We start from the raw sequence: 14,602 nt of genomic DNA, 5'->3' as shown, positions 1-14,602 counted from the left end.
CCAAGGAGGTCCACACCAAGACATATAGTAATTAAAAATAGCAAAATGGGGTGATAAAGACAGAATTTAAAAAGAAAAAAAAAGCAAGAGAAATGAAAACATTTATATGTAAGGAAAACCTCATAAGACTATAACCTGATTTTTCACCAGAAACTTGGGAGGCCAGAAGAAAGTGACATGATATATTCAAAGTGCTAAAGGAAAAAGACCTGCAGCCCACAATACCCTATCCAAGGCTATCATTCAGAATAAAAGTAGAGATAAAGGGTTTCCCAGACAGACAAAAAAAAAAATTAAAGGAATTCATGAAAACTAAACCAGACCTACAAGAAATGATAAAAGGTACTCTTTGAGGTAAAAGGAAAGACCATAAATAGGAATAAGAAAAGTAAGAAGCACAAAAGCAGTAAAATTAAGTATATCTATAAAAATCAGTTAAGGGATTCACAAAGTAAAAGGATGTAAAGTATGAAAGCATATTACAAAAACCAATGGAGAGAAAAGTAAAGAATTAGTTCAAACTTAAGCGACCATCATCTTAATATAGACTGCCATATGCATAAGATGTTATATACAAGCCAGAAGGTAACCACAAATCTAAAACCATTAACATTTAAAAAATAAAGAATGGATAAAAAAAAAAAAGCCAACTGATTGTGAGAGAAGAGCACAAGAGAAGGAAGGAACAGAGAAGAACTATAAAAACAACCATAAAAGCAACAAAATGGCAATAGGTACATATCTATCAAGAATTGCTTTGAATGTAAACGGACAACATTCCAGTCAAAAGACATAGGGTGAGAGAATGAGTAAAAAGGCAAAACCCATCTATATGCTGTCTACAAGAGACTCACATGAGACCCTTTTAGACATAAGCAGATTGAAAGCAAAGGGATGAAAAAGCATTTATCATGCAAATGGAAATGAAAGAAACCTTGTACTGGACAAAATAGATTTAAAACAAAGACTATAACCAAAGAGAAAGAAGAATACTGTAAAATTATAAAAGGAACAATCCAACAACAAGATATAACAATTCTAAGTATTTATGCACCCAATATGGGAGCACTCAAACACATAAAGCAGTTAACCACAAACATAAAGGAACTAATTGATAGTAATACAATAATAGTGGGAAATTTTAACACCCCACTTATATCAATTCATAGATCATCCAAACAGAAAATCAACAAGGAAACAGGGGCACTCACTCAGTTAAGCATCTGCCTTCAGCTCAGCTCATGATTTCAGGGTCCTGAGATCAAGCCCCACATCAGGCTCCCTGCTCAGAGGGGAGTCTGTTTCTCCCTCTGCCCCTCCCCTATGCTCTCTCAAGCTCTCTCTCTCTCTCACTCTGTATCAAATAAATAAATAAAATCTTTTTTAAAAAATGAATGACCCATTGGACCACGTGGATCTAGCAGACATCCTAAAAGAGCAGAATACACATTCTTTTCAAGTACACATGGAACATTCTCCAGAATAGATCACAGACTGAGTCACAAGTCTCAACACATTCAAAAAGATTGAAGTCATATCATGCATCTTTCCTGACTACACACAATGAAACTAGAAATCATCCACAATGATGAAATGTGGAAGAGGACAAACACAAATAGGTTAAATAACATGCTACTAAACAGTAAATGGATCAACCAAGATCAAAGAGGAAATCAAAAAATATATGGATACAAATGATAATGAAAACACTGTGGTCCAGAATCTTTGGGATGCAGCGCAGCAGTGCTAAGAGGGAAGTTTATAGCAATACAGGAATACCTAAGAAGCAATAAAAATCTCAAATAAATAACTTACTTTTACACTTCAAAAAGCTAAAATAAAGAAGAAAAAATGAAACCCAAAACCAGTAGAAAGGAGGAAAAAATAAAGATTAGAGCAGAAATGAATGAAATAGAAGTAAAAACAACAATAGATTAGATTGATGAAACCAGGGTCTGGTTCTTCAAGGAGATCAACAAAACTGATAAACATTTAGCCAGATTCATTAAAAAAAGAAGAAGAAACAAAAGAAAAGAGAAAAAGAGAGAGAGGACTCAATTTTAAAAAATCAGAAATGGAAGAGAAGAAATAACAATTGACACCACAGAAATGCAAAGGATTATAAAAGAACATTATGAAATTATATGCCAACAAATTGGACAACCTAGGAAAAAAATGACTAAATTCCTAGAATATATAGTCTCCAAAAACTGAATCAAGAAGAAATAGAAAATTTGAACTGATATACTGACTACCAGCAATGAAATTGAAGCAGTAATCAAAAAACTCCTAACTAACAAAAGTCCTGAACTTTTGTCCAGGTGAAAGGTCAATTCTATGAAATATTTAAAGAGAATCCAAACCAATTCTTTTCAAACTATTCTAAAAAACAGTAGAGGATGGAAATCTTCCAAGTTCATTCAAGAGGCCAGCATTACCCTGATACCAAAACCAGGTAAAGACCCTACAGAAAAAGAAAAGTGCAGGCCTATATCTCTCATGAACATAGATTAAAAAAAAAAAAAATCCTCAGCAAAATATTAGCACAACAAATCCAGCAATACCTTAAAAATAATCATTCACCACAATCAAGTGGGATTTATTCCTGGGATGCAAGTGTGGTTCAATATTTGCAAAACAATCAATGTGATATTTCACATCAATAAGAGAAAGGATAAAAGCTACATGATCATTTCAGTAAATGCAGAAAAAGCATTTGACAAAGTACAATATCCATTCATGATGAAAAAAAAAAAAAAACAATTCAACAAAGTAGGTTTAGAGGGAACATACCTCAACATAGTAAAGGCCGTATATGAAAAACCCACAGCTAACATCATACCCAATAGTGAAAAACTGAGAGCTCTTCCCCTAAGATTAGGAACAAGAAAAAAGATGTCCACTCTCACCACTTTTATTCAACATAGTATTGGACATACTAGCCATAACAATCAGACAACAAAAAGAAATAAAATGCATCCAAATTCATAAGGAAGAAGTAAAACTTTCACTATTTGCAGATAACAGGATGCTATATATAGAAAACCCTACAGACTCCATCCAAAACCTACTAGAACTGATACAATTCAGTAAGATCACAGGATACAAAGTCAATTTACAGAAATCTATTGCTTGTCTATAAACTAAAATGAAAGAGCAAAAGAGAAATTAAGAAAACAACCCCATTTACAATTACACCTGAAAGAATTAAATACCTAGGAATAAACTAAAGTAGAAGAAAGATCTCTACTCTGAAAACTACAAAGCATTGATGAAAGAAATTGAGGACAACATAAGCAATGGAAATATACTCCATGCTCATAGACTGGAAGAACAGATATTGTCAAAATGCCCACACTACCCAAAGCAGTCTACAGATTTAATGCAATCCCTGTGAAAATACCAACAGCAATTTTCACAGAAGTAAAACACATAATCCTAAAATTTGTATAAAACTCAAAAAGACCCAGAAGAGCAAAGCAATCTTGAAAAAGAACAAAACGAGATGTATCACAATCCCAGGTCTCAAGATTTACTACAAATCTATACTAATCAAAACAGTATGGTACTGCCACAAAAACAGACACAGATCAATGGAACAGAATAGAGAGCTCAGAAATAAATCCACAATTAATCTTTGACAATGGAGGTAAGAATATGCAGTGGGAAAAAGCCTCTTCAACAAATAGTATTGGGAAAACTGGACAGCTACATGCAAGAGAATGAAACTGGACCACTTTCTTATATCATACACATTAAACTTAAGGATTAAGAACCTAAATGTGAGACCTGAGACCATAAAAATCCTAGAAGACAGCACAGGCAGTCATCTCTCTGAGGTTGGCCATAACAGCATTTTTCTAGATATGTCTCCTGAGGCAAGGGAAACAAAAGCAAAAATAAAAATAAAAAGCTTCTGCATAGCAAAGGAAATAGTCAACAAAACTAAAAGACAACCTAATAAAAGAGAGAAGATATTTGCAAATGATATATTCAATAAAGGGTACCCCCAATAAAGGGTTAGTACCCAAAATATATAAAGAACTTATACTACTCAACACACAAAAAACAAATAATCCAATTAAAAAATGGGCAGACTTTTAAACAGACTTTTCTCCAAAGAAGTTTACAAATGGCCAACAAACACATGAAAAGACATACAACATCACTCATCATCAGGGAAATACAAATCAAAACCACATTGAGATGCCACCTCACACCTCTCAGATGGCTAAAATCAAAAATACCAGAAACAAGTATTGACAGGATGCAGAGAAAAAGAAACCCTTGTGCAGTGTTGGTGGGAATGTGAACAGGTGCAGTCACCGTGAAAAATAGCATAAAGTTTTCTCAAAAAATTAAAATAAAAGTACCCTGTGATCCAGTAATTCCACTCCTGGGCATTTACCCAAAGAAAATGAAAACATTAATTTAAAAAGATAGATGGACTCCTATGTTTATTGCAGCATTGCTTATAATAGCCAAATTATGGAAGTAGCCCAAATGTCCATTAATAGATAAATGGATAAAGAAGATATGATACACACACACTCACAGTGGAATATTATTCAGCCATAAATTAGAAAATAATCTTGCCATTTGCCACAACGTTGATGGATCTAGAGAGTATAAAGCTAAGCAAGTCAGTCAAAGACAAATGCCATATGATTTCACTCATATGTGGAATTTAAGAAACAAAACAAACAGAAAAAAAAAGAAAAAAAACAGACTCTTTAACAATAGAGAGCAAATTGATGGTTACCAGAGGGATGTTGGGGGGGAGGATGGGTGAAATCGGTAAAGCGGATAACGAGTCCACTTATCTCAAAGAGCACTGAGGATAGAACTGTTGAATCACGACACTGTACACCTGAAACTCACATAACACTATGTTAACTATGCTAGAATTAAACTTAAAAGTAAACAAATGTAAAACACAAAAAAAGTATTCATATACAACAGAATATTGTTCAGGAATCTCGGACATATATTACAACATGGCTGAACGTTGAGGACAGTAGCCTAAGTGAAGTAAACCAGTCACAAAAAAAAAGACAAATACTGCATGACTCCACTTTTATGAGGTACTTCGAGTAGTCAAAAATCATAGAAACAAAGTAGAATGGTGGTTTTCAGGGGCTGAGTTTTTTTTAATAAATCCCAAATTTTAGTTTTACAAGATGAGAAAAGTTATGGGCATGGGTGATGGTGACGGTTGAACAGCACTATGAATGGATTTAATACCGCTGAAATGTATGTTTAAGAACAGTTAAGATGGTAACATTTATGTTCCATGTATTTTAGCACAATAAAAAAATTATAATAATAAAAACTTTGGGAATCAAAAATACCCAGAAGATGGTAAGTACAGATCATCTTACTGGACAGAGCAATCAGGAAGTGGGGAAGATTGCAGTGAGAGTCTGCGAAGTGAGACTAGAAACTGAATGTACTTAGGGCTTGGTGGGGCCATAGGTTAAAAACAGAACGAAACAAAGGAGGGGGATTAACACATAGAAGAGAAGGTGTATAAATAGAGAGATTTACACTATTGATAGGTTTAATGGCAAAAGGATACTGTGTTTAAGCCATGTAATGAGTTAAGCACAGAGAAAGATTGCAACTAACTTTTTTTTTTTTTAGTAGTTTTGCACTCATTTTAATTTTTTATTTTTTATAAACATATGTTTTTATCCCCAGGGGTACAGGTCTGTGAATCACCAGGTTTACACACTTCACAGCACTCACCAAAGCACATACCCTCCCCAATGTCCATAATCCCACCCCCTTCTCCCAAACCCCCTCCCCCCAGCAACCCTCAGTTTGTTTTGTGAGATTAAGAGTCACTTATGGTTTGTCTCCCTCCCAATCCCATCTTGTTTCATTTATTCTTCTCCTACCCACTTAAGCCCCCATGTTGCATCACCACTTCCTCATATCAGGGAGATCATATGATAGTTGTCTTTCTCTGCTTGACTTATTTCGCTAAGCATGATACGCTCTAGCAACTAACTTTTAATCTTAAAAAATGTGAAGACCTAGAAGGACTCGGGTTATCATAAAATCTAATCTCATCCTTTGGTGAGAAAGATGATTTAATTTTTTAAAGAATTATTTATTTATATATTTGACAGGGAGAGAGCACAAGAGGGAGAAGGAGAAGCGGACTCCCCAGAACAGGGAGCCTGATACAGGGATCCCAGGACCTTGGGATCATGACCTGATCTGAAGACAGATGCTCAACCAACTGAGCCACCCAGGCATCCCCAGATAATCTAATTTTTTAAAATTATACTACTTGCAGATTTTTAAATTCATGTCTAGCTTCCTGTAGGTCTAAACTCTTAGATAATTAATTCTAAGATAAAATAGGCACTCACAGCTCAAAATTTTGTTACTTTGTATGTATTACTAGAAAGTATTTTCTTTAAAGAATTAAAAGATGCATGTGTATGTGTGTCTATTCTCTTTATTCAGAATTAAAAGCTTTGTTTAAAACTCTTTGAAAGTTCCCGTCTCAGGATTGGTGACTTAAAAGCTCTTCAATTTTGCCTGTCAGTCTTCTTTCTTCTCAGTGAAAGCGTGAGGAATTTGCCTACAGAGACTTCACCTCTCATTTCTAAATCATCTCAGGTTTGTTATTCAAAGGAAGATTCCAGAACTTCTGCTCCAAAAGCTTAGGTCATAAAGGATAGACTGAGCAACTGAGAAGCAGAGGAATGGGCTGAGGAAGGAACAGGAGAAGAAGCATGGCCTTTGCAAAGCTCTTGCTGGCAGCACAGCTCTGGAAACTTCCTCCGCCTCATGGAGCTGTGGAGGCTGGCAAGGTCTAGTCTGAAAGCCAGGGTACGGTGTAGCTGTCCAAGAGAAACAGAAGGAGGTTGGCTGGGTTCTCAGGGTGGGTCCAGGGTCGGCCCTCGGCTTTGGTATTTTTGTTATTTTGTTTTGCTTTCCTAATCTCAGTGGTATCTGCCCAAGTGCTCAATTACATCCCATCTCCCCAGAGTGATCAGGCCCTGGGGAGCGGATTCACACTGTCCAAGCTCATAGGAGACGCACTGGTGAAAAAGGAAGTTAACTGACTCATTTACAAAGAGAAACGTAACTTCCAGGCAGATAGGACGAGTTGCGTCCGTGGGCCATCCATGCCATCACCATCAGAGCAGGATATTGGAAAGACCAGTTGAGAACAGAGTAGCTTGGTGAATGCAGTGTGGGAACAGGAAGAACAGGTGGTCCGAAGCTACACTCTTTGTAGGGACACACTGCCAAGGTGATTGGAATTCTCACATTATCTGCACAGGACACTTACTCCTATAAGATACTAACTAGAAAGCGCTTAGTACAATGCTAAGCACATAGTAAGCACTCAGGTAACCTATCATTATGAGGGTGCTCCAGACACTGGAGGATAGTGGATTTAGTTCCTTGCTCCACTGCTCAATTCTCACATGCCAATGGGAATGTTACTTAGCGTCTCCAGCCTCAGTTTTTTAAATCTATAAACCGGGTGTAGTAACAGCAACTTTACAGGGTTCTCCTTAAAATGACGTAATGTTGTGTGAAAATCACTTAACTGCCTACTGCAAGCAGTGAATGCTAATTATTAGTAATAAAAATAACAATTACACAGCCCTTTTTATATGCTGGAGACCACTTGACATATATCAACTTCTTTAGTCCTCACATAACCCTATGAGGTGGGTGGGTGTTTTTGAAGAACCTCATTATAGTCACCAAAATCTGCTCCATTTCCTTTTTTCTTTTAAGATTTTATTTATTTATTTGACAGAAAGAGAGGGAACACAAGCAGGAGGAGTGGGAGAGGAAGAAGCAGGCTTCCCGCTGAGCAGGGAGCCCAAAGTGGGGGCTCGATCCCAAGACCCCGGGATCATGACCTGAGCCCGAGGCGGACACCCAACCACTGAGCCACCCAGGCTTCCCTGTTCCCTCTCTTTGAGGAAATGTATACCTGCCCCCACTCCACTGAAGTCAGATCTGACCATGTGGCTTGCTTTTGCCAGTCAAATGTAAATAGAAGAACACCTGACACCACTAGGCAGAAGTCTTTACAACCAATCTGTGCTTCCCTACCTCCAGGATTGTAGAAGCATTAGACAGAGCTCCTATTAGCCCGAGTTCCTAAGTGATACTTGCTACTTGTTTGTCTTGTGAAGGACATACAGTGCAAGCAAGAAATATGCTATTATTGGGGCACCTGGGTGGCTCAGTCAGTTAAGCGTCTGCCTTCAACTCAGGTAATGCTCCCAGGGTCCTGGGATTGAGCCCCACATTGGACTCCCTGCTCAGCGGGAAGCCTGTTTCTCCCCGGCTGCTGTTCCCCCTACTTGTGCTAGCTCTCGGTCTCTCTCCATTGCTCTCTTTGTGTTAAATAATTAAATGAAATCTTTTAAAAAAAGGAAAAAGGAAAAAAAAGAAATAAGCTATTGTTTTAAGCCCTTGATGTTTTCAGAGTTTTGTTTCCACGGCACAATCTATCTCAATTGACTCAGAAGCATAGAGGAAAAGGAGATTTCTTCCAAGGCCACACGGCTAGAGTGTCTGGATTCAGAGTCTACACTCTTAACTACTTTGCCTTACATTTCTTAACAATTCAATGTAATATCAATATAAGAAGAGTTTATTATTAATACCTAGTTATTCTTGGGGGTCTGTTTCTTTAGACTTCGTAAATGGTGGTTCTTTTGTGAGAAAGTTGCCTCAGGACGAAAGCTAAACTCTCTTCAGCTTCTGCAACCAACAGCCAGCAGCTGCCAGAAACACCATTGGAGCAGTTCTCCATAGACAGCACAGAGGACACTGGACACGTTCTTTCTTTATATAAACTCAGAGCAGCCTCCAGGGGCACAGACACTATGGCTGCCAGGAGATCCTGACTTGGTACACACAGAATCACAAAGAATGATTAAAAATGTCCACGGTCATTCAGAGTCTTCATACCTCTTCTTAATAATACATCATCCTGCTGCACTTCTCCTACCTCTCAACAATGAGCAAAGCCTTCAAGCAGGTCTGCAGGCTCTGCTAGAAAGTTATTACCACACTGACATCCATTTAATTTCCCTTATGCAGCAAGATCCCCCAGAGATGTGGGGGCCTGAAATTTGGGGACCAAATAAGAGAGTCTGCCTACATGAGCAACGCAGCACAGGTACCCGAGGAAAAGCGACAAGCCTTGAGCTCTGCTCTTCCCAAGGAAAAGGAAACTGTTGCCAAGATAAAAGCTGAAGAAGCAGAGGCTTAAACAGTAATAAAAAGCCAAAAGTTGGGCAGAAAAAGATTAGTCATATTTAATGAACATAAATCCATTAAAGAAACTTGTGTTTTTTTTTAATGGCACACACTGGAATGAATTAAATTACAAGCTGGAAATCTATCTAGGGAAAGTAGAAGTACATATCAATTAATAGAAGTCCTCATTGATGAAGTAATGATTCATTCATAATTTAATACAACTAGGAATCAATGAAATTTATGAACAAATAAGAGGTTAGCCATTTCCTAATATTTTATTCCTTTCTAAGCTCTGGTGACCACCTACCTTCATAACTTTTCCTTTACAATAAAATGTTCACTAGTTACATTTTTTCGATATTTTTACTTATCTCTACTTGACACATCTCTAGCCTGCTAAAATTGATTTTTTTCATCAAATTTTTAAAAATATAAAGATAATGGAATTTAGTTCCTTAAAATAGCCAACAGGCCAAATTAGAAAAATATATATTGGGAAAGCTCATTAAAAATGCTACCCATGGGCGCCTGGATGGCTCAGTTGGTTGGGCGACTGCCTTCGGCTCAGGTCATGATCCCGGAGTGCCAGGATCGAGTCCCACATTGGGCTACAAAGTCCCAGGGGGAGTCTGCTTCTCCCTCTGACCTTCTCCCCTCTCATGTTCTCTCTCTCGTGTGCGCTCTCTCTCTCTTAAATAAATAAAATCTTTTAAAAAATGCTACTCATGGATTTTTTTTTTTTAAGATTTCATTTATTTATTTGACAGAGAGACACAGTGAGAGAGGGAACACACGCAAGGGGAGTAAGAGAGAGAAGCAGGCTTCTTGCAGAGCAGAGAGCCTGATATGGGGCTCAATCCCAGGACCCCAGGATTATGACCTGAGCTGAAGGCATGTGCTTAACAACTGACCCACCCACGCACACCTTGTGTGTTTTTCCTAATTTCAGTTTCGTAGGTGTAACCGCCTTACAGTGAAGTTCTTTTTATACTTGAGGAGTCAAGTCACTCTGGATGGAATCCAAGACTTTAAGTGAATCCTACTTTATAACACATTGTTTTATCAGTGACACAGTATAAATTCATATCTCTCTTCCAAAAGATCTTCAGAACTCTCATGAGTGAAACACTTCCAAAATTAATAACAACTTACTACAATAGGTTAACTAAGTAAGTGAAGTTGCAGCATCTTTTTCTGGAAGACTTAAAGAACTGGGAAAATTCCCATTGTAAAATTTTAATATTATGTTAATGACCAAATAAAATTCTTTTCTGAAGGACAGCATGGAGAAAAGACAGATGGGAGGAACTCTTAATGTGTGAGGGTAGGATGAAATGGAGCTATCTTGGTCCAATGATTATCTGGGAAATGTACTGAAGACTGAGTCATTGAGACATGTTTCATCATACCACTCCAAATAAACACAATGGCTATTTAAGGAGTTAGAGTTTGTGCTCAGCAATGAGAAAGAAAGAAAAAGATAGAAGGAAAATGTTATAGTTGTCTATTGGCATATGGCTAAAGTGTGGGGAAATGCAAAAAGTTCTGTTAAGCAAGTCCCTAATCTGAGCCCATGCATGGTGCTAAAATATGAATGGAAGAGAAAAAAAAAAAATACATGGATGAGAGCTTCTAGGACCATCTTGATTTCAGCCTTCTTGTTGGATCCTAAGTCCTCATCTCTGGCTTGGAAAATGTGGACATTAAGTGTAATTCATTTCTATTGTATTATAGAGCTATTCATCTTTGTCTCTGCGAGTCTTTCTCTAACTTCCCTTTCACGTATTAATATCAAAGCAATGTAATACTGAATTGTAGGAAACATAAATTAAAGAATTTATTTTTTAGTCTCAGCTCAGTTTGTTTGAAAGTCAGTCCTCCCTTCCACCATTCCTTGCTCTAACCCACCATGTCCCTGCGGGCACATCTGTCATATTTTCTAGCCTCTCCCTTACTTGTTGGAATGTACATTGGAATTAAGTATGTTTAGCAACACAAACCCACATATTCAAACAATGTCAATAATTCCTCACTCCCTTCCCCTAAATTGTGGAGAGTACTTATATAAACTGTATATAAGGAAACCCTTCCAGTTGGCAATGCACAATTTTATAGTGGTCCCTGCCATAGCCTAGTAATTCAGTGAGTATGTCTTATGAGTTTGGTTATTACTCATTCAACCAGTTGTAAGCAACATAAACTGAATCTAGAAAACTTAAGAAAAAAGGCATTTACTAGAAGATGTTAGGAGCTTGGAAAATCAATAGGAAAACTAGAGAACAAAGTAGGAACTAAAAGAGATACAAGAAATAAAGGGAGAGTGTCAGAAGGATCTTCTCAGAGGAGCACCATCAGACTAAAGAGGCTCCCAAAGAGCCCAGCCTCTGTCCCTCAGCTAAAAATTAAAATTCCAGGGGCCCCTGGGTGGCTCAGTTGGTGATGCATCTGACTGGATTTTGGCTCAGGTCCTGAGATCAAGCCCCATGTCAGGCTCCACACTGGGCATGGAGCCTGCTTGGGATTCTCTCTCTCTCTCTCTGTCCCTGCCCTCACTCTCTCTCACACTCAAAAAAAAAAAAAAAGAAAAAGAAAAGAAAAGAAAGAAAGAAAAAGAAAAGCCAAATTCTAAGAAGGTCATTTGTTCAGTACTTGTGGAGAGAGCCCCTGATTAACAAGCCCGGGAAAGGAAATATTAAAAGTTGAGGAAAATTCACTCTTCATACTTAAGTTCTTAGCACACAAGCTGAAATACCAGCAGTTAGTTCATAAACTATAACAGTAGAATATTGGTCATGTTTCAAAAGGTCTATCTTAGCATGACATGTACAGCATTTGCTCAGCCCTATCTAGCAATCCTTCTCTGCTGCTAAACCAAACCAATACAGAAACCAACCTCAGAAAAGAGTGAATGACCTTAAGTCATAGGTTAAGAAATGAGAAATTATATCTCAATTTAAAAATTAGTTGACTTAAAAATTTATTAAAGAAGATAAGAAAAACAACAAGCTTGTTCCTCCAATGGTCATCATCACCTGCCAAAAGTAAGAGCATATGTGGGTGTGTAAAGAGAGTGCCTAGTTTTAAGCACGGTGACTCAGATTTGTATGTACTACCTCATTTAACTGTCACCAAACCCTGAGTGTTAATATTATTGTCACCCTATATTATTGTCAACTGTCAGAGGGATCCCATAACTTGGCTAAATCTTCACAGCTGTAAGGCAATCTGAACGTGGAGTTGGCCGCACCTCTGGACTAGGCTGACTATACTCAATCACATGGGCTGGGTTTTATAGGAGGCAGGAGGATCGTGTAGTGTAGAACCACGGGCATGAGTTGAAATCTCAGCTTTGCCACTTACTGGCTGAAGGCAAGAAATCTAAACCTCACTTAGCCTCAGTTTCCTCCTCTGTGAGATGAGGAGCGTCACACCAGGGTCAGTGTGCGTCGCCGCAAGGTCAGCCCATCCTTGCAAAGAGAAAAGGGGAAATGTCTATAAACTGCTTAGTCATGAGTGCTTGTCACGTAACTTACTGAGTATCTGAAGGCCATTTTTAGCTACACCTCTGTGTCCCTTGGTAGACTAGTCCTCGAGGTTCCAGTGTTACTCTGGATATTTCTATCCATAGCACCTTTCTCAATGACCAGCACATTCACAAGCCCGCATAAATATTTGCTGACCGGAAAGTGTTTGTATCAGCATGCACGCTGCCAAGTTGTACTCTAATATTAGAAAATAAGCTCTTCCTTATATTAACGCTCCTCTCTAGTCATTAAAAGAAATAATGCCTATTTTCTACCACCCCACTCCCTGGCCTCAGACTTCAACTCATGAGGTCAGGGATGGTACCTCTTCTGTTCTCTGTGGATCCTCAATGCTGAGCACAGAGCCCAGTACATAGTGGGAGGCTAACAAATACTTGTGAACTGAATTTTTAATAAACATTTGTGATCTATCTTTCAGTTTATCTAGCACTTTCATTTAAACAGATTTCTCAGCAGAGCAAGTTCAGCATATCTCCTTGGCACCAGACTGCCTGGGTTCAAACTCCACCACCATCATTCACTAGCACCATGGTCTCGGGTAATACACCTAAGTTTTTAATGCCTCTGTTTTCTCACCTGTAAAATGAGGCTAATAATAGTATTGGGGGCGCCTGGGTGGCTCAGTTGTTTAAGCACCTGCCTTCCGCTCAGGTGATGATCCCAGGGTCCTGGGATTGAGCTGGCATTGGCAGGGGGCGGGGGAATCTCTAAGAGGGAGACTGCTTCTCCCTCTCCCTTTGCCCCTCCCTCCCAACTCATGTGTGTATGCTCTCCCTCTCCCTCTCAAACGAATAAAATCTTTAAAAAATAATAATAGTATTGGGTTGTGTGTATTAAAATGTTAATTTATATAAAGCCTGTAAAACAGTATGTGAGACATAGTAGGTCTTTAAACTTCAGCAATGAGTAATTTTGTTCGTGGCTGTTTTCTTCCCTTCGCGCCGTCAGGAATAAATTATTCCAACTGCCTAAATCATCTCTCTTTTCACAGAAGAAAATATGAAAAGTGGCATCTTTATTTCAAAATCCTAAAATCAATTTTCAGAAGAGCAAATCATAATCTCCAGAAACTGACTTCCAAAGCTATTTGTAAAAATAAATGTATTTATAGAGACTCTTCTTAAAATAAAATAATCCTAAATGACTCCAGATATTCTGTAATTTAAAGCTCTTCCAAATCACTCGCGCTGGATCCTTGTCCCACAACATTTGGCGTTATTCTTTCCACAAACAAGAACGGCTATATTGACTTGAGGAGAAGCGTTCATTTGAGTAAAAACACAGGCTGGTGGAATTGGGTCACGCGGTCCTCTGTTTCCACCACAACCGTCATCTGCTCTATTATGGCAGAGAGTATGTCAATCTCCGCATCCCTTAGAGCATGAACCTGGTGATTAGGCCACACATTACTTGAAAAGTCCAATCACTGTATTTAACCACTGATGCTTTACTACACATTCGAGAGATGAGCAGGAAAACATAAAGGCAAAGATGCACCTGAGAATTTCATTTACCTTCAATACTGTAATGTTCCAAGCAAAGCTCTCAGTTGCCTTGTTGAGTTTTCTTCCTTTCAAGCCTTCTTTCGCCCCGAGATGATGAAGTTCCTCACGGAATTCCATCCCTTTGAAAAAAAGAACATATAAGAATTCTTACTATAAATTTCAGAAAAACAGGCCTCTTATAATGAAAAATTTCCCATTCTTTTCCTCTCATAGTTTTGAAAACCCTGAATGAAATGTTCCTTCCCATTCTGTTTGTCCCCACCAGTGGCTATCCTTAGGGGCAAAGGAACAATAACC

General features: G+C 38.2%; 1 protein-coding gene across 5 annotated transcripts in view; it reads right to left on the bottom strand.

The window, feature by feature from the left end:
* PLCL1 (phospholipase C like 1 (inactive)) overlaps positions 1-14,602 on the bottom strand; it is a 352,432-nt gene that overhangs the window by 46,196 nt on the left and 291,634 nt on the right. For all 5 annotated transcript variants that reach the window (XM_032354307.1, XM_032354311.1, XM_032354309.1 and 2 more), the window contains exon 5: positions 14,315-14,424. In XM_032354307.1, coding sequence (XP_032210198.1) covers positions 14,315-14,424 — 110 coding nt within the window. The remainder of the gene's footprint in view (positions 1-14,314; positions 14,425-14,602) is intronic.

This window comes from Mustela erminea, chromosome 8, assembly GCF_009829155.1.
Source record: "Mustela erminea isolate mMusErm1 chromosome 8, mMusErm1.Pri, whole genome shotgun sequence".
NCBI lineage: Eukaryota > Metazoa > Chordata > Mammalia > Carnivora > Mustelidae > Mustela > Mustela erminea.
The sequence above is the reverse complement of the archived record's forward strand: the minus strand, read 5'-3'. Positions and strand labels throughout refer to the sequence as shown.